This window comes from Arvicanthis niloticus, chromosome 3 (assembly GCF_011762505.2).
Source record: "Arvicanthis niloticus isolate mArvNil1 chromosome 3, mArvNil1.pat.X, whole genome shotgun sequence".
NCBI classification, from domain to species: Eukaryota; Metazoa; Chordata; class Mammalia; order Rodentia; family Muridae; genus Arvicanthis; species Arvicanthis niloticus.
The window spans coordinates 58,911,231-58,934,239 of NC_047660.1; the positions used below are offsets into that span (position 1 = coordinate 58,911,231).

General features: G+C 45.6%; 1 protein-coding gene across 2 annotated transcripts; it reads right to left on the bottom strand.

Annotated features, from left to right (window-relative positions):
• Positions 1-4,327: 4,327 nt before the first annotated feature.
• On the bottom strand, positions 4,328-11,060 carry Amer2 (APC membrane recruitment protein 2). 2 transcript variants are annotated; one of them, XM_034497725.2, is made up of 2 exons: positions 10,195-11,057; positions 4,328-9,816 (listed from the first exon to the last, which is right to left on the bottom strand). In XM_034497725.2, exons 1-2 carry the CDS (start codon positions 10,955-10,957, stop codon positions 8,942-8,944), a joined length of 1,638 nt encoding a protein of 545 aa, XP_034353616.1. In that variant the 5' UTR covers positions 10,958-11,057; the 3' UTR covers positions 4,328-8,941. The 2 variants fall into 2 exon arrangements, with proteins under 2 accessions (XP_034353616.1, XP_034353615.1); XM_034497724.2 differs by having other exon boundaries at positions 4,328-11,060.
• Between the last annotated feature and the right edge of the window lie 11,949 nt (positions 11,061-23,009).

The following is a 23,009-nucleotide window of genomic DNA, read 5'->3' on the forward strand; positions in this document are numbered from 1 at the left end:
GGATGGAAGCCAATGGGCTGAGAGTGAAAGAAGGGGCATAAGGAAGAGAAGTGATGTTTCTGATCTCGCTGTCCACTGCCATTGCTCTCTGGTTGTATATTTACAGTGAGTAATCAGGTCTTCCTTTGAAATGATTTCCACATCATGTCCTGCAGATAAACATTAATGTTTCTTGTCACTTAAGAAAGTTTTAAACATCCACAGCATAGCCAAGCCCGTTTAAGGGAGATGTGCTTCAAAACAGCACACATGACATCTTATTTTTCAACACAAAACACAACAACTTCATTATTCTTCACACAGCTTCTGTGAATTCGACGCTGTAACATGCAGGAACTGAAAACCTGCCACCAAACACCAAGTAAACAGAAAACAATCTGGAGAGATGTTGTGACCTTATTTTGATTGCCTAAGAGTCATACAGATTAGCTGGTCTCACAGGGGATTATAGACAGGGAGAGTTCCCCAGAAAAGGACTCTGGAACCAAGACAGAGGATAATAAGCACATTTTTTCAAAAGGCAACTGCCTAAAGCAAACAATTTTTTGTTGTTTACAGTGTGGAAAGAAACATGGGCCTCCCATTGGTGTTTCCAACTCAGTTACACACATTACACATCTACCCACACACACACCCCACACACAAACCAGAGATTGTACATATGCAAATCACACATATCACAGGCCTATCACACACAAAGAGGTACATCACAAATACACACACATGCTCTCATCACACACCTATCATATGTCCTCACATACATGCATGCACATACGGGGACACACATACACACACACACACACACACACACACACACACTCCTCACTGTTGTTAGTATACTTCCTAAAAAAACTTAAAACTCTAGGGGAAAAAACAGAGCCTAGAAAAACAAAGGCCAACAGAATTTGCTTTAACTGCAAAGGAGCGACTGAATTTATTGACCAAATTTAAATACAATAGTTAAAATGGCAACATTGTAGTTTCATTGTAAGATGAATGAAAGAAGAGAGCCCATTAGTCCAACCTGTTTACATTTGTTAAAAGAGTGACTATCAAAACCAGCAACATGCACAGTAGTACATATGCACAAAATGGAATTATATCAACAAATATACAAAATATTCAAAATAAAAATATTTACAGGTTTAAAAATATAAACATTGATTCATCTATCCCATTAGACCATCAGAGTATCGAAGGAAAAAGGACCCTACTGGTGTTTAGAACCCTCCTTAGAAGTAGGTTTGGAAAGCATAGAGTTCATTCTAGGACACTAATTTTTGATATTTTTCAGGGGGTTAACATTCTATTATAAAAATAGTATCTATAAACCTACCAGTTACTAATGACTTTCCTCTTGTGCACAAAAGTGACGCAGCCAAGCCCTGGTCTCAGAGGCTCTCCTGGCAGGAAGACTACTGGAGAAATGGAGTTTCTGCCTGGGTTTCCTTAGTCACTGCTGCCAAACAGCCTGCACTTTTGTATATTACATTGAGATGCTGCATGGGAATCAGACAGGCAATCTGAAGTTTACCGGGGGGCTGGTGGGTTGCTGATAACAAATGAAACCCACAGGGCTTTAAGATCAGAACCATTTTCACTGATATTCTTCTTAAATCCACCACTATCAATCAGATCAGTTGTGCTAAATTTATTCTGGAGGCAACAAAAAAATCTTCAGTGGTTATTTATTAGGCAGCTAAGAGCATTCATTAAGACTAACTAGCTACCAGGGCAATGTCACAAGTGCCAGAATTGTACACACATGATAATACTGTCTCCCCCCTCACGCCCCCCGTGTTATAAATGCTGTGTTCACCCACCACACTGTGTGCTATTGGGCCACATATATTCTAATATTTCTACTTGAGTTTATAAAATGACTCAGATTTGAAGATGTCTGAGACAGTTGAGTGCATCTCAAAGAACCAGGAGGTGAGACTACTTTAGAAATATGTGTTCTGTATTACAGAGGAGAAAGTCAATTATTAAACACCCCTCCTGATTCCTCCCAGCTTACGATTTAACAGAGTAAGAAGTGGTGTTGATTCTCCCACTGTGTCCCATTTTGCTCAGTCAGGGAAAAGTTGACCAAAGGTAGGTAACGTGTGTGAGGAAAATGATCTTGTTAGTTGTATACTGATGCAATTTCAAACTAGCTTTCCCTAAATACTGAGAAAGGCATCTCATTGGGATCAAAGAGAAAAGAAACAAGGTCGAGGCCTAATGGATTTCCCACTGAAATTGCTTTTCTGGCTATATTATTGGCAAAGCAGAGATAAGAGTACGTAGTCCATAAGTACAATCTAAACAACTGGAGGCTATGACCCCAGAATTTAACTGGCCTAGAAGGAAAAGGCTTGCTTGCCCCTGGATCAACCCTTTAGAATTGTAATGTAGGCTTTCTTTTAAGTGAAGGTCATTGACAGCTATTTAAAAATCAAGTTCAGTTTTAATTGAAATAATCACTTAAAATGACATCCACTGTCACAAAAATGAGTTGGATTTTGGATTTTCATAGTTCTCATAGGACTTCAATTGGGTTCTTAATTAAAATGAGCAATTCAAAAGGTGAGTGTGGACTGAGAAAAAAGGTCTCCAATTAAAGCCTGTTCGGTGGAATCAGGTTCAAGGCTGACCCCCACTACTCAAAGCATGACTCAGGCCCCTTGACCTTTAACCTTCTCAAGAACCAGTTTCTTCCTCTGGAAAATGTAGCCAAAGCCAAACCAGATAACACTGTAAAACAAGGTAAGGAGCATATTTCTAACACTGCAGGAAACAGCCTCTGGAAGTTGGTAGAATTAACCATAAAATCATAGGATGTGTTCAATAAATACCAATTGAGTGAATTAATAATTGGAAAATGTAGATCAAGATTCCAGGGCCACTGAGAAAACAGGATGGATGGCTTATGATGGAAAGTACTTGCATCTGGCATTCAGAGTTGGACCAGAGCAAAGGAAGACTCAGTTGCTCCCTGTTTAAGTAGATGACAGACAAAAGGTAATGGTGGAGAAACTGGGCCCTTATGAACTGAAGTTAGGGGTGTAAAAGGGCACATCTGCTGTGGGAAACAGTGTGAGCGGTCCGAAAGGCTTAAAGGTGAAATTACTGTAAGTCCCAGCAATTTTACTTCTGGGTATTATCTAAAAGGCTTGAGGTTGGAGTCTTGAAAAGGTATTTCCCTTCCTCATCTATAGTGGGGCATTATTCACAGTAGCCAGGACACAGTACCGTGTCTGTTGACAGGTGACTAGACATGTACAGTGGGCTATACCTGCTGCACAATGAAGCCAGCTTCCAGAAAGGGAGAACTCTGAAATACATGACAGGGTGGACGTTGTATCTGGAGATGTAGTGCTCACTGAAAGGAGCAAGTTATAAAAGCACAAAACCTACCCCGCCCTATTGTTTCAAAGTATCTAAAACAGTCCAACTCCTAGAATCAGAGAGCAGAATGCTAGTGGTCGGGGGCTGGAAAGGGGCACAAAGAGTTGCTGATCAGTGAGCAATGAAGTGTCCATTACTCCAGGATTCGTAAATTCTAAGCGAAAGCTATCAGTAGTGTGTCTATAGTCACACGTACCATATTGTACACATGAAAATTAAGAGGGCAGACTTCATGCTGAATGTTCTTACTACAATGAAAATAACCCATAATACTCAGAACAAGGCTACTCTAGGCTTAAGATAGGAAAACAAGAGAAGCGTGCCTGGAATGACCAAAATCCTATCAGGGAAGGAATGTTGCCATGACAACAGAAGAGACTTAGGTCTGCACTTCCCATGTTAATCCCTAGAAGGAGAGAGTGCTCCAAAGAGAAGGAAGCCAATTGTTTGCCTGTGGACCGCAGAGGAACAGGGAGCTGCAGGTTTCCCTGTGTGTGACACAGAGCTAACGTCATCAGTTTGGATGTTGACTTTTTCTGTTAGAAGCAAAGTGACATCAATGGCCTGAGCAGCTCTTAGCTCTTGTGCTACCACAGGACATTAAACAGTTTCTAGCCCTGCCCCAGAGACTAAGGAAAGGAGGACATACAGAGAAAGTCTGCAACGAAGAAGAAACAAAAAATCTGAATGATGTCCAACCAGGGAGACAATTTCACCTCACATGGTCGGGGAAAGGGTGGAGTGACTCTCAGTAGTGCTCCCAGGAGTATGGCCATACAGGAGTTTGAAAAGCATTTATATGGTTTGATTGACCCCCACTCTGCTCCAAAGTACAAACTATAAACAATACATACAAAGGTGAGATGGGTTTTAATGATTATTGAGAAAATCCAATAACCACACAGCGACATGTAAGCCCCCAACTGCACTTAGGTTTTTTTTTTTTTGGTTGGTTGGTTTTTATTTTTTGTTTGTTTGTTTGTTTGTTTGTTTTGTTTGTTTTATTAAGTATTGGATACAGTACATGTCCTGGAGATAGGGACTGCATTGGCTTCAAGTCAATATTATAAAAACTGCTGTCTGTCAGCTGGAAGCTTTGTGACACTTTAATCTGCCCTGTTTTAGTTCAAAAGAGAACTCCTCTCCCTAATTCAATTCCGAAACCACTTTTTGAAGGCTTACTCTTGTCTGCAGGTGGAGCAATCACTTCCTCTCTAAGTGGCTATTGTTGCAACACACTGTTTCCTTTGAACCATCACCTGAGTGGAAGGCCCCAGACTCTCACCCCTGAACTGACAGGGTTGCTGAAAGTCTTGAGAGCAGGGCCAGATGACACCATCAATGACTACTCTGAGGACACACTAGAACCCCAGGGTGCTCCTGGGTGGCTCCCTTTGGCCACACAGCATCTAAAAGACATTCTGCTAAGACCTTGCTCATCCCGTGCTAAGCCATAAAAATTTTTGTGTAGTACATGGGAACTTTCTAAGGCTGAGCTTACACAAATAACTGAGTCCTTTCTTAGTGGCTGGGGAAGGGAGGGGCCAAGGTAAGCGCAGTATTTGAAGTTTCTTGTGCAGAGCCTTCTAACTGGCCATCCTGGAGACAGGGGGAGGCAACTGGAAATTCTTGAGTTAATTTTTATGCACTCATGAGGGAAGCAGAGTGTGGGTGACTGCTTAAGAAGTTGTCTCAGTAGAGTGCAAGCACAATGAGCCAAGTCCTCGCATTCCCAAAGTAAGGCAGACATTTATAATGGTGGAAAGCAAGAAAGGAGCAAAGCATGCTAACAGTCTAGAAGGCCAACAACATGGAGAGGGTCATACTCTCACCGTTCTAGGAATGCAGGCAACTAGGATGAACAAAATGGGGAGATAAAGCCATACAAGTCACCCTCCAGAGAACACTCAGTGAAGAGCTTCCCCAGATAGAGAGATGGAAACAAGGAAAACTCCAGAAAGTTTGGTCAGAGAAATGTTAACACCTGATAGGGCCTTTGACCTTGACAACTGGGTCAGCAAAGGGCTCTTTGCATATTGATGTCAAGAAATCAAAAATAATTGAGATGAGTGTGGGAGCCCTTCAAGCTGGACCCCAGTTGGCAGATAACTTTTGTGCAAAATGCATCCCAAGGAAGTCCAGATTGCCTTTACTCCATTGCTATTACGTGAAATGATAAAGATTTCCTCTTGTGATGACTTGAAATGGTGTAGTAAACGGAAGAGAGAATAATAAGGGTCTCCACAGCCAATAGAGTTAAAATAGAACTAAATTGGCTTTACGAGGTGTGTGTGTGTGTGTGTGTGTGTGTGTGTGTGTGTGTGTGTGTGTGCTATATTAAAGACAGGCTACCTTATGCAGAGCTATTAAAGTGACAAGTTTCTGCCCAACAATTGATTTGGCTTTCTGTGCTCTCGTGTTAGGCAGTTCTTTGCCCAAAGAGTACCAACCCAAGGCCTGCTCAGTCCTCAGAAGGCTATCCAATAACACATTCAGAAACACTTGAGTGTAAATCTAGACTTTTTTTTTTTTTTTTTTTTTTTTTTTTTTTTTGCAAACACTGATAAGGCAAAGTAACCCTTGGCACAAGAAAGCAACTCTGATCCCTTTTCTGTGTTTGGAGAAGGCTGACCACCATCCCACCTGCTAATGGCTAGGGACATTTAATTCACCAGCAAGCCCTTTACTTGACTGGCATGGCTGCTGTTCTTAAATGTACAAGGTAAAGGAGATAAAGAAAAAAAGGTATGGTAAAAAGTGTAAATAATGTCAGGCGGTGGTGGCGCACACCTTTAATCCCAGCACTTGGGAGGCAGAGGCAGGTGATTTCTGAGTTCGAGGCCAGCCTGGTCTACAGAGTGAGTTCCAGGACAGCCAGGGCTACACAGAGAAACCCTGTCTCAAAAGAAAAAAAAAAGTATACATAAAACATTTTAGGTTTTTTTAAAGTGATTAATTGCCAGGGGAAATGAAGGTAAATCTTGTTAAAATTTTCCTTCACTTAGAAAGAGAGGATGGCATAGGGGTGAACCCACAGATAGGCCCCCAAGCTGAGGACACTCAAAAGAGTGTCTCCTGGTGCTTCAGCAATCTGCTGCCATTCCTCTGACATTGTCTGGGTCCCATTCCTAATAATGTTACCTTTCCTACACTAAACAAGAGCAAACGAAACCCAGCCATGGAGTCATGCAAAGGTGAATATAATCTTACAGGGAAAGCATAAGATGAAAAAGCTCCTTTGTTTTCCTGCTAGAAGAAAGTTTAAATTCTCCAGTTCTAGGAGAAAACAGGTGTGTTTTGGATCTAAACATTTCTATCAATATTAGTCAAATATAAAGCCTTTTCTCAGGGGCAGAAATAAATTTCAAAATATTGTCCAATCTCAACTATTTTGAGATGTCTTTTGTCTGTTAGTTTTTATGCAGATGAATTCCTGAGCATGGTTGACACACTCGTATGGTTTCTGATAATGAGTTTAGAACACAGGGTGGTGAGCACGTGGGGTGGGGGTCTCATCTACAGACACAGAAAATTAAAAAATAAAAGCATTGCTTTGAGATAATAGCAAGGGCCTGAGACAATATAGCAAAAGTCAACAATCTGACTAAGGTATGCAGCAGCTCTCTGCCCCCTTCTTCTAAGCCCCCTGAATCGCTACGAATCAGAAATAGGAATAGGTTCCTCTGTGCCTTGTCAAGTTTTCCTTGATGGCCACTTATTTTTGCTTCCTTCATACTATTAAAATAACTTTTCATATACTTAGCTTCTTTTTTTCTTTTACAAAATATAACTAAAATCTTAAAACACAAAATAGCAGACCATTTCTTACTCATCTCTCTAGAACCCGAATTACACTATGCTCCCATCATTCACACACAAGCCGGATCACCGTGAGCTGTGCCATCTCCTGATGAGCCGGCCGCAGCACCTCTGGTAGAAGCTCCGGCCCTTGGAGTTAACGGCCCTGAAGTGCATCCACAGAAGGATATCAGTTTAACCAGCAGATCCTAAAGCACCCAGGGAACCCCTTAGCTGTAGGTGCAGCCTGCCAAGGCTTCAAAGTGTCAGCTGAAACATTAGAAAGCATATATCCAATCAAAGTCCTTCTCAAAAAGTAATTTAGTAGCATGTTTACATACTTAGGTTTGGCAGTATCTTATGAAGCACACACCTGTCTCAGGCATAGGTTTATATAGCAAAAGTCAAAATAATAGTTGTAAACTTGTATTTTTCTGTATTTCTTGATATGTCCATTTTGGACATATCTTTGGGGAAATGGGTGAATCCAATATTTTATAAACCAGATAAAATTTCTGGTTTGAACTGAAAAGCAAACTCTTAACAAGGCCAGGAAAACTACTGTTCAAGGGCATCAATACTATATGTATATGTGTGTGTGTGTGTGTGTGTGTGTGTGTGCGTGCAAAGAACCCTAATAAGTCAAAAGCAGCACTGTCCCAGGCTATAGTACATAAAGAACCTCAATGGTATCCAGCTCTAAGACCAGACTTTAAATCCTATATAATCAACAGGTTGAAAAATGTTAGGCGTGAGATACACTGTAAAATATGCATTAGCTATACATAAGAAGGTTGAAGTTTACAAATGTCAAAATACTGTGTAATTAGCATTTAGTGAGATCTTTCCCTGATCCTGAATTTTGCACCAAGAGAGAGAAGTGGATCAAAAAAAAAAAATACACAAACAAAAAAAACCACATAAACTACGAGTGAGCCTTTTATTTCTCCTCAGACAAATGATTTGAGCCAGCCATGCTCAAACTCTCTGCTTTCTTCATAGAGATAGAGCTTTCCCTATTTGCATATCTGGCAATTGGAAGCTGGGGGGGAGGGGGGCTTTCTGCCAGTCAGTAGCCCCTTGTCTAGTCACATAGCTACATGGATCTTTAGCTTTGAGGTGTTTTCCACACAGTGTTAAAGCGAAGGTCTTTTTTTTTTTTCCTTTCCTGGAAAGAAAGGCAAGAATCCTGTTGTTTAGTGATTCCTCAAGGCCCTCTTGACTCTAAAACAGCATGATATCCTGGTGTGATTTTTGTTGTTGTTGTTAGATTTGGTTAAATCTTATTTTCTGCAAAGGCAAGGAAAGGTGACTTCTGAGTGATCCATGAATTAAGGAAAAAAAGAAGGAGGAGGAATAGGAGGAGGAGGAGGGGAAGAAGGAGGAGAAGGAGGAGGAGGAGAAAGAAGAAGAAGAAGAAGAAGAAGAAGAAGAAGAAGAAGAAGAAGAAGAAGAAGAAGAAGAAGAAGAAGAAGAAGAAGAAGAAGAGAGAAATCCCGATCTTCTGAAAAGGTTAAAAGAAAAAGAAAGTGCTAGAAAAGAATTCTCAGAAACTTATCTGAACTCCAGGTGTAACATTCCCCTTCCAGGGTGTCCTGCCCCTGTCTCCAACAAAGACTTCTAGGCCATATGGAGAAGGGTGGGTCCTAAATGATTTGCTTTGGAGAAAGCGAACTTCCTTCAGTGGTTTCCAGGGGAAAGTTGTATTCCTTAACATATGGCCCATCCATCCTCCTTGGCCTTGGGGACCTCACAACTTTTTGGCACTGTCATGGCATGCTGCTGCCCTGATGGTGGTCCCAGCCAAGCCCCGGTTGCTGACCCTGCGGACCAGCACTTTGGAAACAGGGATTTTTGTTCTGGGCACCTCACTCCTAGCTGGTTGCTGATGCACCACCGGATGGCTGGACGGGAGGTTGGAGAGATGCTTGATGCTAATAGGGATTTTAGAGTCCTTCAGCAAGCTGCCCGGTGTTCTCAGAGGACACGTGATGGTGCCTGGAGACACTGGCTTTAGCCGGGACAAGCAGGGTGGGTCCTCTGTGGCAGGAAGGGTGGCTGGGCTTGCTTCAGGTTCAACGTAGAGATTGCAAAGGGCATCGCCACTGTTGCTATCCCTGGGGACGACCACCTTTTTGTTGCTGCTGCTGCTGTTGCTGACGCTCTCTTCTTCTGGGCCAGGAGTGGTGGAGTCCCAGTAGCCCTCGTCGCTGTTAGGAACACCTTCTTGATGCTCCTTCTCCGGGTGTTTGGGCTCCTCCTTCTGCTGAGACTCAATGGGAATCCTGTGGAGCCTCCTGCGCTTGACAGAGGACACGTCCTTGGCCGCTTCCCGGGCATCATTGGAGGTCTCAGGGGCCAACTTGGTGTCCGAAGCAGTGGCTGCCTTCGCTGCGCCCTCTTGGGTTCCTTGCCCTTGGTCCTCAGTCTGGGACAACATGTCCCAGAATTCCGGGAGATAGGTGTCGTCTACCTCATCCGGGCTGGCCATCTCCTCCCCTCCTCCTTGGTAGGCCACCACGCTGGTGTTCTTTTTAGAGAGAACTGGCTTGCCTGGCCCGGGAGCATGCTTGTCACAGCTGGGGCCTGCCTCTTCTTCTGGGTCTGCAATAATATCTCCACAGCCTGTAAGAGAGTCAAAGCTTTTCAGTGAAGTCACGTCAGAAAACATCAAACAAATACGATCTGCCGACGGGTCTGAGGGTGGATCAATAGAGGAAGGGTCAGGGATTGCAGACGCCCGGCCGCTGCCACCTTCGGAGTCGACAAGGGGGACGGTCTTTATCGGAACGTCACCTGTCCTGGACGCTTCCTCGGCCTCCTGGACCTCACCGGCTCCCGACTCGAGGGCTGCCCCGGGCTTCTCCGCGCGCCGATGCCCCTCGGCGTCCTCTCCCCGGGAGCTTTGATCGCCAGGGCCGGTGGGGCTCGCGGCCTCTAGGCAGGTCCGCTCCGGGGCGCGCTCGGCGGACGCGGGCGCCTGCTCTCCCCCTGCGGGCTCACCTGCTGCGTGTCGCGGGGCGTCCTGGCCCGGGCTGTCCGGGCGGCGCACGGCTCGAGGCGGCTCCTCCTTGACGCACTCCAGGCTGGCGGTGAGCGAGCCGGGCAGGACCAGGCTGCCCGGGCCCGCCGCGCGCGCCTCCTTCTCCTCCTCCTCCTTGCCGCGCTTGTCCCTCCGGTGCCAGCGCATGCTGCTGAAGATCCCTTTCAACCCCCTCTTTTGTTTGCCGCCAGCCTTGTTCGCCTCGGCATGGTCTCCCTTGCCGGTCTCCGATCGCCCGTTCTTTTTCAGCAGGGAGAAGAAGCTGTGGGACTTGGCCACCGAGCTGCTGGCCAGGGAGCCCAGGCCAGGCCCGGAGGCTTTGGGGGGTCCGGGGATCGGCCGGGCCCCGCTCTGATCGCTCCCGCCAGGCGGCTCCTCCTTCTTGCTGCCCTCCAGCACCAGCACCTCGGCTAGTCCGTCGTGGGTCCTGCTTCTCACCATCCCCGCCGGCCCCGAGCTCTTCCCATCCCCTTTGTTTTTGACCCCAAAAATGCTGGGCATGGTGCCCCCCGATTTCCTCTTCTTGAATAACTTAAACGCAGCCTTATTGATCTTCCCCGACGGCGGCTCTGCGGCGGGCGTCTCCGCGGCGCACTCACAATGCGAGTCCATGTCTGCAGCGAGGGCCCCGGCCTGCTCCTGCCTCCTGCAGACCCCCGCGCGCGCGCCGCCGCGCTCGCTGACAGCCGCGCCGCCGCCGCCGCGGCTCCTGCCCGTCTCCATGGAAACCGAGTGGGATCAGCCGCTGTCGTCAGCCGTAGGCTCGCGCCAGGCCACTGTCACCCGCGTTCTAAATCAACCTGAGCCGCTCTCGCTGCTGCGCTGTGGCTACTGCGACTGCGGCGGCTGAAGCGCACAGACCGGACTATCTCCCCTCCTGCCAAGGGCTTATATAATACCCTGGGTGTCACATAGGTTTTTGTGTAACAAGAGCTTTTATTACAGCCTCAAGGCGAAAGAAAAAATGAAATTCGTAATTACGGACTTCGGATCCCAGTGCGTCGATTCTCACCACCTCAGGTTCTTCCTCTAGCCCAGCTTTTCCTGGGATCCCAGTTTCAGACATTAACACATGCTCCCCCATGTCCACAAAGAACAATGCCTTTTCCTTTATCATCTATTTCGGACTTCTTGTCTTTCTTGGGTCCTTCACATAGATGTCTTAGCATGTGGGCATTAAACCCAAGAGGCACCATGCCAATCTGTTCTCGCCAGCATCCAGTGCTGAGTGTGGGCTTCAGGTTGATGCTGTATTCTGATCATGTGGATCTGATTTCCTGTTACAGAAGCAACAGCCGTCAGTCAAATACCAATTAGCAGCTCTCAGCAACGAAAGTGCACCAGTTCTCTGGTGTTTACTGATCCTTTGGGAGACCATGAAGCTTTTATCCACACCCCAGTGATGTGGGGCTTAAGTCACAGAAGCCACCGTCCAGCTTCCAATTGGTCACAATAGGCTGAGCACACAGAGAACTTAGCTTGGAGAGTTCTGGTCCCTCTATAGGCGGGCCTTAGAGGCCTGGGCCCAGTCTTCCCCTTCCATTCAGGGATATGGTAAGTATACCTCTCTCTGTTGTGCGCAGGACCCCACTTGCCGTCTTTCTCAATAGGACAGGGAGAAAAACCAGACAAGGGTCAGAGGGCTTCTGACCTCACTGGTCTAGAGGCAAAGAAACTTCGGTTCCAGAGAACAACCTGTGTGGGCAACTTTTCTGTGTTCTGACTTTGAAGACAACTGCTAACATTGTAGCTTTTCCTAATCAAGGGCTTACCAGCAAAATAGGGAAGGATGTGGAAAAGCTTTGTGTTTTATAATCTTTAATAACCTTAGTTTTAAATATTATTTGATTATATAGTGATTAATTGATTGTATATACTATTTACATACAAATGCCAGTCTTTCCTGCTTCTCTTGTATTTATTTTCTATGGGTTACTTATATTTGGCAGATTCAGTTGTTGGCCAAGGCAGCCTCCATGGTTCACAGTTAGGCCATGGAGTTGAGCGGTTACTTTGCTCTTTCTCATCTCGATGGAAAAAACAAAAAACAAAAAACAAAACAAACAAACAAACAAACAAAAAAAAAAAAACGCTCTAAACTGGATTCAAAGGACCTTTTTGCTTTCAGAGTTCAAACCCCACCAGCTCTCTCCACCTATTAACAGGACTCTTTATGAACAGAATATATGACAGATTTTTTTAAAAATGGTTTTTCCTTTCAAAGTATTTGCTTCTTTTGTATGTGTGTGTTGTGCGTTGTGTGTCTGGGCACACACGTGCCACAGTAGAGGGCAGCCTGTGGAAGTTTTCACCTTCTACCTTGTGGGTTCTAAGGATCAGCTTGTCAAGCTTGGTGGCAAGAATCCTCACCTGCTGAGGCATCTATCTCACTGACCCGTTTCCTGGAGCTGTAACTGATCATGTGACTTGATGAAACAGAGCCCCATTTGCCTTGTTTTGATCAGACCTGAAGAACTATCAAGAGAAAGTCATTTGTTATTTCTTCGAAAGCTTTTGGAGGACAATTGGAAGTCTATCTCAGTTCTTTAAACACACACACACACACACACACCATGCTGGCTAGATAAGTGTGTCACTATATATGTAACTATGTCAGTCTGAAATTGCTTCAGACCACAATTGGGAAGAACAAGCAGTCTAGAAAAACCACAGGTCTCAAAGCCTGGGAACTGTAGAGGTGGCCTGCTTCTCCCGTAGAGCACTGTCATCTACCAAGACAGGCCAAATGTAACTCATCTACATAAGAATTCTTGAATCCCTAGAGAGAAAACTGACCGAGGACACTGGGATTGCCACCATTCCTTTGGGACACAGATACTCAAAGAGAAAGAGACAAAGCAGCTTTCAGTGTAGAGAAGGCTCCTTGGTGTGGAGTCATCCCCCTGCGGAGGAAGGAAGCAGGACACTTTGCCTATGATACCTTTTCAAGGTGTGCTCTTGAAGTGGTCATGCCAACAAGGGTCAAAGGTCCATCCCAAAGTCTTTGTGAGGGACAGCATCAATATGTCCATATGCCCAAGGCCAAGTTGTCACCTGGGTCCAGTCTTCACAGTGTTGTACCTAGATCAAAGGTGTAAGTGACCAATACAGGCAAAATGACTGCTTCTCTGCAATGATAGTGGGTACCCTGGGGACACCAGCCAGGCAATGGCTGACAGGTCTGGCATTCCCAGCAAGAGCAGTCAGTTTCCTGGAGCTACTATAACAGACAGCCACAAGCCTGGGTGCTTAAAAACAGCAGGAATTTCTCATCCTGTAGTTCCAGATGTCAGAAGTGCAAATCCTGATGGCAGTAGGGCTGGTTGCCACTGTGAGCTCTGTAAAGAGGCTCTGCCCTGTGCTTGCTTCTGGCCCTGCTTATTAAGCAAATCCTTGTTTCCCACCTGGCTTTGAAACATTTCATTTCAATCTCTGCCTCCATCACCACAGACATTACGTTCTCTGTGCGTCTGTCTGTAGTGCTTCTTTTCTCAGAATCATGCCAATTGTGTTGGAGGTGGTGAGGACCTGAGTTTGAATCCCCGATGTCTAAGTAGAAGATCAGGCATGATGGTAATCCCAGTTCTGTGAGGACAGAGATCAAAAGGATTCCTAAGGGTAGCCAGTTGCCAGCCAGCCTACCTCCAGGTTCAGCAAGACATGCTGCCTCAGTGGAATAAGGCAGAAAGTAACAAAGCAAGATGCCCATCCTCCTTTGGCCTTCACAATCACATGCATGTGTGTACATATGCACATCCCACATACGTGGTCCGTTCTACCCTGGTGCAGTCTCATCTTACCTTATACCTTAATTACTTACATTTGCTAAGGCTCTATTTTGCAACAAGGTTCCATTCACAGGTACCAGTGGTAAAAACTTTCCCATATCTTTTGTAATTACAGTTCAACCCACAGCAAGCATTATTGCCAACAGTGGTGACAGCATAGACCATTCCTTCAGTCCTTCAACAAAGTCATCAATTCCTTTGACCCAGACATTGTTGTTTGGACTTGGATACAGGTAGATTCACTGTGGACATGGGCTACTCCAATATAAAGGTCTCCTGGAAGTATCCAGGCTGTGGGTAGACTTTCTGGGGGTGTCAGCAATGTGGAATTACATTATGACCTGCCCAAGTAAACAGAGAAGATGGTAATAGGCAAGAACAGGTTCTGCTGTACGATGTGAGACCCAGAAGATACCCCAGGACGATCCAGGAGAAACATACGTGGGTATCAGAGTTCCCATGTAGTAGGGAGAAGAGAACAGGGACGTGTTGACTGGGTTTCTGACAGTTCTCCTGTTCATGCTCCTAAACCAGAAAAGCCTGAAAAACACCTCAGAGTCTCCAGCAGTCTATTCTTCCAAAGCAGTTTTTTTTCTCCTCCTGCTTTGTTTTGTCAAAGACAATCTCAAAAAAGATTCCATTTTAGACTGCAGGGTGGGATGGGGTCTCCTCAGCTGTCAGCTCCAAGGCGAAGCCAAAATCAGAACAAATGAGGTCACATAGCAGAGGGTGTGCAGACAGGATGCCAGGGCTCTGGGCTCCAAGCAACAGGGGTAGAAAGAGGCCACACCGACCGCAAGGAGTCAGGAAGTCAGCTGGTCCCCGTGGAGGGAAGAAAAGGGCAGCCTAACAGGAGAGCCCAGGGCTGGGAACTGGGAACTGAGGCTGGAAAGGGGCTGCAGAACTAGGCTGTATCTCAGTGTGGTGATGATACAAAGGCCACAGAGTCTATGCCCCTGCTTCTCGGGGTGCTTTGGCTCATCTTAGGGAAACTCTCTTCTATATCCACTTCTATCCACAAAGTCAGCAACACACAGAAGCTTGATCCAACCCATTCAGCAGACAGACCTGTATGAGCTGCTCTAAGGGGCTAGAGTAGGTCCTCTGTTCAGGTTCTTCTCCTTCCACCTCAGCCTCCAGCCATTACAGCAAGTAGCTCTGACATCCTAGACCTTATGGAATTACACTCCCCGCCTCAGTTAGTGGCAGAACCCCTCTGCTCTCAAGTCCCTGAGATCAGAGACAGTGTCTCCTTCCTGCTCTTTTAGGGCTTTCCAGGATGGAGGGGACAGGGGACAGGGGACAGAATCTTTCCTAAAAACCCTCAGCTTGACTCTTTCTGTGAAACAGATTCACTGTGTACAGGAATAAAATTCAGGGAGAGATTGTGAACACTCACCCAGTACCACACGCCAGTCTCCTGCTTGTGCATGCTCAGAGAAGTAAACTTAACACCATCAGTTCGGTGAAGCAACCACATGCACACAGGAGTACACACACTTGTCCAGACACTAGCATAAACCTCATACCTAGATAAGAGAAACACACACACACACACACACACACACACACACACACACACACCACTAAACTCCAGGAACTGAGGCTCCTAGTTTTTTCCTGCACCTCTGCCTACTTCCAGTAAATTTCTCTACCCTGGCCCATCACTAAACCTCAACATGCAGCAATAACATGCCCAAATGACAATGAACATATTCCTTGAAATGGTTTTGATTTGCCTCTATGCATTCTGCCTCTGAGACCTGGAACACATCAGCTCACCTCTCGAGCTAATGATTTTCAATGAACCCCATGCAGTGGTTGGGACCACAAGTGCCTGTGTCCCTCAGATGTCCTGAAGACTTCAGTGATGTGTCACAGATCACCGGTGAGACCATTTTCTGCATAGTGTCAGTAAACTTGGTCACTTCCCGTAAACTGATTGTGACTGGACTCAGCTGGCAGCTGATGGAGCTGCTGTCAGGTGCCTCTATCACTTCAGGCAGGGGCTTATGGGTAGCCTTCTGTGAGCTCCACTAGCCTTGTCACATGGGAAGTGTATCACTTCCCTTAGTAGTTTGATATGTGATGCCGGGTCTCATTAGCTTATGTATCAGATTTAGCCCAAGTAGCAGGAGTCAAACCAGCAGAGGCCAGTTTCTTACTTTCTTGGTTCACTTGTAGCATTGTAGCAAAATACCATAGACTGAGTTATTTACAACTATAATGATTAGTATGATATTTATATTTACTTATATATCCTATCATCATCATCACCATCAGAGTGTGTTCATGATCAACTGTGCACATGTGGGGCACATATAGAAGTCAGAGAACAACTTTCAAAAGTCAGTTCTTTCTTCCCACAGTGGGATCCAGGAATCTCAGTTAGTTTTCCAAGCTTGAGAAACAAGTGCTTTTATCAGCTGAGCCCTCTCACTGGCCCTAGGTTATGGATAAAGGATAGGCATGTGTTATATTCTTCTGGATACAGAGAAGTCCAAGGTCAAGGCACAAGCAGATGTTCTATACGATGAGAGTTTGGCCTTGTGGTTCCTACACGGCATTATCCACTTGCTTCTTCCCATGGCCCCCCTTCCCTCTGCCCTCTGTTATAAAGGCACTAATCTTAGCCTCAGGGGCTCCACCCTCATGACCTAATCACCCCCAAAGGCCATCATCACCTTGGAGTTAGACTTTAAGCACATGAGTTTTGAGAGTTAAGACCACAGCACTCACCAACCAATTCTAGATGGGACTACAAGAGAAGGAGAGAAATATGTTCTGGCCCAGCCAGATACCAAAGTCCAGGGAAGAAGCAAGCAAGTGAGAGCAGACCCTGATAGCTCACCCCATACTCCATGTCCTCTGTAGGTTTACTTTTATTTATTTTCTATTTTCCTCAAAACCTGTGTTGTGTCTACCACCTGCCAAAAGCAAGAGAAACCCAAAGAAACCACCTGCTGTCAGCTTCCAAGTAAACCTTTTGCTTTATACCCTCTCCATAGTCACTGGCTTTTAAGTAACTATAGCTATCTATCTATGTATCTATCTAAGTATCTATCTATGTATCTATCTAAGTATCTATCTATGTATCTATCTGTCTGTCTATTTATCCATCCATCCATCTATCTATCTATCTATCTATCTATCTATCTATCTATCTATCTATCTATTCATCTATCTATCTGAGTTGGGGATCAAACCCAGAGCCTTCCACATGCTAATTCTCTAACTCTGACCTTAGACACTGTTTAAAAATAGTCTTATGTAGCCCAGGTTAGCCTCAAACATGTGTGTGTGTGTGTGTGTGTGTGTGTGTGTGTGTGTGTGTGTGTGTGTTAAACTTATGATACACCTGCCTCTTCCTCCCAAGTGCTGAGCTTACAGGCTTCATGCATGCCAGGCAAATAATCTACCTGACTGTAGATAACACTTCTGTCATGTGAGTCGTGTTGATGGCCTATTGATAAATGTGATCAATACGAAGTCTAAAAACATCTCTGAACCTTATCCTGAGGAGACCTACTTAGACTTGCTCTCCTGAGCCACACCCTTGGTTCCATTATGAAGCTGTTCTCTTTGGCTAAAGTCATTGTCTCCATGCCTGTCACAGGCCTGGCACAGGAATTTCACTCCCAGCTTGGCCTTCAGGTCAGTTTGCCTTTTCCTTAAAGGAGAATAAATATTTTGAGTTAATGTAAATACACTTAGTACCTACATTAAACAGGACAAACTAAACACCTGGCTGTAGTTATCCCCCTTCCCTCTCCCCCTCTCCCCTCCGCCTTCAGGGTATGTTGAGGAGCCTCTGTCTAGTCCATTAGTCCATTCACTAGAACTGCATGCTGGGTGCTGCTCTGAGCACAGAGGATGCCCGCCTTTGGCAGCACCAGGACGCTGGCCCATGTGAGGCTCCATGTGCAATCCTTCAGCTCATTAGGCTGGTGGCATCTTTGTTCCTTCCTTAGACACTAGGCCAGGGTAGCCAGGCTCAACAGCTTGGATGTTATTTTATCTCTTTAGGTGTGGGGATGGAAATCTGTTTTCCTTCATGGTGGGTTAATCCCCACATAGTCAGGCTTCCCTCTGTGCCACATCCTCACCACCTACTGGGTATTCTTTGGGATAAGGCCCTGATCTGGCTTCACTGGTCTGCCATTTGTGCTTCTCTTGCATCCACCGCAGCAAGCTCACTTTTCTTTTCAAAAGACAGAAATCTCAGCAGATGTATTCACTCGGGTTTTATCCTGGGCTCACACCAGCGAGCTTATTAGCCAAGCTAACTAATTTTTTCCCACATCTTTCTTTTTAGTTGGCGGCAAAGACCAGAATCATGCGATCCGCCTCTCCCCGCCGCCGCCCAGCAGCTCTTGTTCCTGTGTGACTTGAATTGCTCCGGAGCAGGAAGGCTGAGCATGCTTCCTGCTTACAAGTGTCTGTTTTTATTTAGCAGAAGACTGACGCTCCTGCGGAAAATTTGCAGGTCAGCTGTACTTCACAGGAATAAAAAGCAAATCCAGCCAAAAAGAACAGCAAAGCTATGGCCTGGGCTTCTTGGGGTGTCCTGTCTGATTACCCAATTATTACGGCATAGATTAGGAAGGATTAACCCCCAGAGGCTGGACAGATGGAGAGCACTATTAAAATACCCCATGTGGGGCTTCAGAGGCAGTAGTAGGAACCACCTGTCCCCATTTCATAGGTCAGTCTGTCCTCATTTAGAGCCCTAAGATCATCGGCTCTGATGCTGGTGTCTGGAGAAACTGAATAGAGAAGGACCAGCCTGTCTGGCCTAGCAGCTCTGCCCTCCCTCCTGGCTTCACTCCCTATCTCTCACCATGTCCTAGATTGATGTGGTAGAAGAGCATTCTGCTGAATTACAAGGGACACTGGGGCTATCTCCCAGGGCCCTGGGGAACGCATCTGGGCATGTTATGAGACTGTAACAGACAGGGCGTTTTCAACTCCAGACATGTTTCTCTCTCATTAACTATTAAACAGTTGGTGTCCCCTTTTGAGTGTCAGTAAGGCGGGCTCCATCAGAGCTCTGGAACTGTGATTTCAGAAGCAGAAAAGGGGAAATTGCTACCTGAGATTGTGTGCCTTTTCACCCACATGCACTGGGAGTTGGGTAGCACTGGGCCTGCATCCACCCTGACTTTATGGGCAGAATGGTACAGAATGGTCTGTTCAGTAGCTGAAAACACACAGGTTTCTCTTCCACTCCCAAGTCTTTATCTTCTAGAGTAGGGGTGCTGGCTTCATAAGGATGCATCCAGAAGCAGTAACAGCTGATGAGAAAACATACCAAGTCAAACACAGTGGGTAGCCTCCATTAGGGATGATATAGCCAGACAAGTACTTCTTTCTCTCCTATCTAACTCAGCCAATAAAAAAAAAGAATTGAGCACATCAACAGGGGCCTCGGCACCATCAAAACAGTGCCCCTGACCGAGGAGCCACAAGTCCCTCAAGTAGACCCAAGCTCTACTGACACCACCCATTATTCACAATCAAGTGTATCCAGATCACACACTCCATACTCACTCCATACTCACTGATTCCATTGAAATGTTTGGTAGTAGAGATGACTTTTGGAACATCTTCACAATTTCCTCCCTTAGTCCTTGTAGTGGTTTGAATAAGAAAGGACAATAGACTCATATGCTGGAATGCTTACTCACCAGAGACTGGAACTATTTGAAAAGATTAGAAGGATTGGGAGGTGTGGTCTTTTGGAGGAGGTGTGTCACTGGGTGTGGGATTTGAGGTTTCAAAAGCTTGTGCCAATCTCAGTTCTCCTCTCTCTCTCTCTCTCTCTCTCTCTCTCTCTCTCTCTCTCTCTCTTCCTCCCTCCCTCCCTCCCCCCACTCTGTGCTTGTGGTTCAGGATGAAGTTCTCAACTACTTCTCCAGAACCACATCTACCTGCCACCATGCTCCCTGCCACAATGATAATAGACTAAGCTTCTGAAACTGAAGAAAGTTCCCAATTAAATGCTTTCTTTTATAACATTTGCCTTGATCATGGTGTCTCTCCACAGAATAGAACAGTGATTGCTGCAGTCCTGGTTCTAAGCAGATTGAGTGGCATCTGTAGGCCAGGGCTATTCTGGGTAATTCTCATGTATTCATTCAACCACACAGCACTCACAGGATACTGGGGTCTCCCACTCCACAGATGAGGAAACCAGAAGACAGAAACTATAATATGTCCTAGAATGAATGGCTGGGAAGCAGCAGATGAGTGGGTCTCAACAGCCTCCCTTCAGAATCACTGGCCACGAACTTCCAAAAACTCTCTGGTCTGACTATCACTGATTTATGCACAGTGCAGTCTAAAATTTAGTAACATGGCACTGGTATCCTCCCAGGATTAAGGAGGACCTTAGTCCTATATCATAACATGGTAGAGACATCTCATAACAAAATAGGATAGACAAGGGAGTCTAGGTCTCTCTCTGTCCTCTTATGAAATCACTGATGCCATGATGAGGGCCTACACGTCTAATTATTTCCCAAAGACTCCTGTTGTAAGAATCCTCCCTGGAGGAGACATAAACCATGTTTACCTCCTTCTTATAAGGTCCCAGCTACAACTCAAACTATGATTCCAGCAGACTTCATTTTGGGGTTACTCAGAAAATAAATGAAGTTGACAACAGGAGCCTGGGTGGCCCCAAAGCAATCATACTACAAAGTCTCCATCCAGCATGGATGACGGCTTCCCTTGGCTTATATACTCTGGCACCTCTGGAGGCCCCAGAGGCCATGTGCAACAAGAACAGAACTACATACAAACGGCCTGGAGGTGTAGCTGGAATCTCAGATGAGAGTTTAGACCTTCACCCTGTTCTCCTATGAGTGACTATCACCAGTCAATAGTCCTGCTTCTGATAGCCTCTTACAAGAAGACACAGCTGATCTGCTAAAGATGGCAGCTGTTTTGCCAGAAGAACCACATCAACAGCAGCTCCACAATATACTACATTACCCAAAACTTCTCTTTGCATTAAAATCCATCCATGAATCTGCAAGTTTCGAAAACTAATAAGGATGTTTGTGCAGCTCTGGATTCACCAACCTAGCTTCACCTTTTCATACCTTGCTGTGCTGCTGGGTTTTGCCAGTCTGACACAAGCTAGAGTCAGGGAATAGAAAGCTCAGTTGAGAAAATGCCTCCATCAGATTGCCTGCAGGCAAGTCTGTTGGGGCATCTTCTTGATTCATGATTGCTGTGAAGGGCACAGTGCACAATAAGCAGTGCCATCCCTGAGCAGGAGGTTCTGGGATGTATAAGAAAGCAGGTTGAGCAAGCCATGAGGAGCAAGTCAGTAAGCAGCACCCCTCCGTAATCTCTGCATCAGCTCCTGCCTCCAGTTCCTGCCTTGAGTTCATGCCCTAGTTTCCCACAAAGGTGCATCGTGATGTACAAGTGTAAGCCAAATAAACTCTCTCCTCCCACCTTGCTTCTGGTCATGGTGTTTCATCACAGCAATACTAAACCCTCACTAAAATTCCTGCCTCTGGAGCACTGTGACAAACATGGCCAGGCCCAGGCTCAGGTGTCAAACAATGCTACCTTCATTTCCCATGATCCTGGCAGTAATAGTAAGAGGTAGGCCTGTCTGAATGACCCCCAGAGCTCTGGACTTCTGGGGATGACAAACCGTGGCTTTAGCACTCTAGGCTAGAGTCTCACCTCATTGTAACAGTGTCCATTGATTGCCAGCCTTCCCAATTCTCCAGAGACTGGCTCAGTGGGGGCAGCCCCGAATCAGTCAGCCTCTTTGAACCTGATCCTCTTATGAATCTGGGTCAGACATGACATCATACTGACAGGAGCTGCCCACACTTTTCTGCTCCCTTGTCTAACATGGTGTGGCAAGCCTGGAGTTCCAGCAGAGGAGGAGTCCAAGCTACCTGTCATAATTTGAATCTCTGCCTCTAGGGACCACTTGCTGGTGAAGGGGAAATGTTACAGAGGGGAGAAAATATACCATTTCTTTTGTAGAGGTCACAAAGGACTTTGTAATGGCTAAGGATATGAAAGGATCCCCCACAGCAGGATAGCTATCTATAAGACTGTAGACTCGCCTGGCACAGTTCTTCCAAAAGCTTGTGCTGTCTGACCTCAGGGTTCTAAAGTCCAAAACAATAATCTAAACATGAGGTTGTTCCAAGCGTTATTTAAATGATTAAATAGGTTCAGTGATCCCCAGAGAATCTATGGAAATCCTGCGACTGCAGCCTGGCACCAGCTGAGGCACCCGGGAGCCTTTCCTATGCTCTGATTAACATGCCCCATTTCTCCAAACTACAGTTTATGAAAAATGCATACTATCTCCATTAACTTTGTAGATCACGGAGGGCTTTCCTCCACAGGCTCTTTCTGGCTCTGCCCTGCCCTGCCCTGCCCTGCCCTGCCCAGGGCCGCCTTGGTTCCTGTTGTCTTCCTGTTTCTCATGATGGGGTGATGGATCATGATGGCAAGGGTCCACAAAGGGCCTGGGACCATGTTTCATGGCTCTATCTTTTACCCTCCTCTAGCTCACAATTCCCTGTAGCAACTGACAAATTATTCCCATGCTTTTCCCCAGAGCTTTTCTTTCTTTCTTTTTTATTTGGGGAAAAAAAAAAAAAAAAAAAAAAAGTCATTTTGCCCTAAAAGGAATTCTTGTCTCAGCTGCTAATAATATACATTCCCCCCTCACATTATCATATGAAGAATGTTTTTGTGACATGGGAAAATGCTTATGATAACATGAGCTAAGCAGGAAACAAATGAAGCCATATTAAAGCTATACCACAGATAGTCTTAACTATGGAGAATAATGTGCTTCAGAGGGAGTTTAAATCAAACATAGCTGGGTGGTTTTTATTGCAATAGTTATGTACTGCTACATCCCAGGCCTTAAGTAGTCATATAGATATTTGATCCAAGGTACCTGGGAGAATTCTATTACCAATAAGAAGAAGAAAAAA

Bases quoted from the DNA above. Each gene is read 5' to 3' on its own strand.
- Amer2 (XM_034497724.2), bottom strand. From the start codon at position 10,957: ATGGAGACGGGCAGGAGCCGCGGCGGCGGCGGCGCGGCTGTCAGCGAG.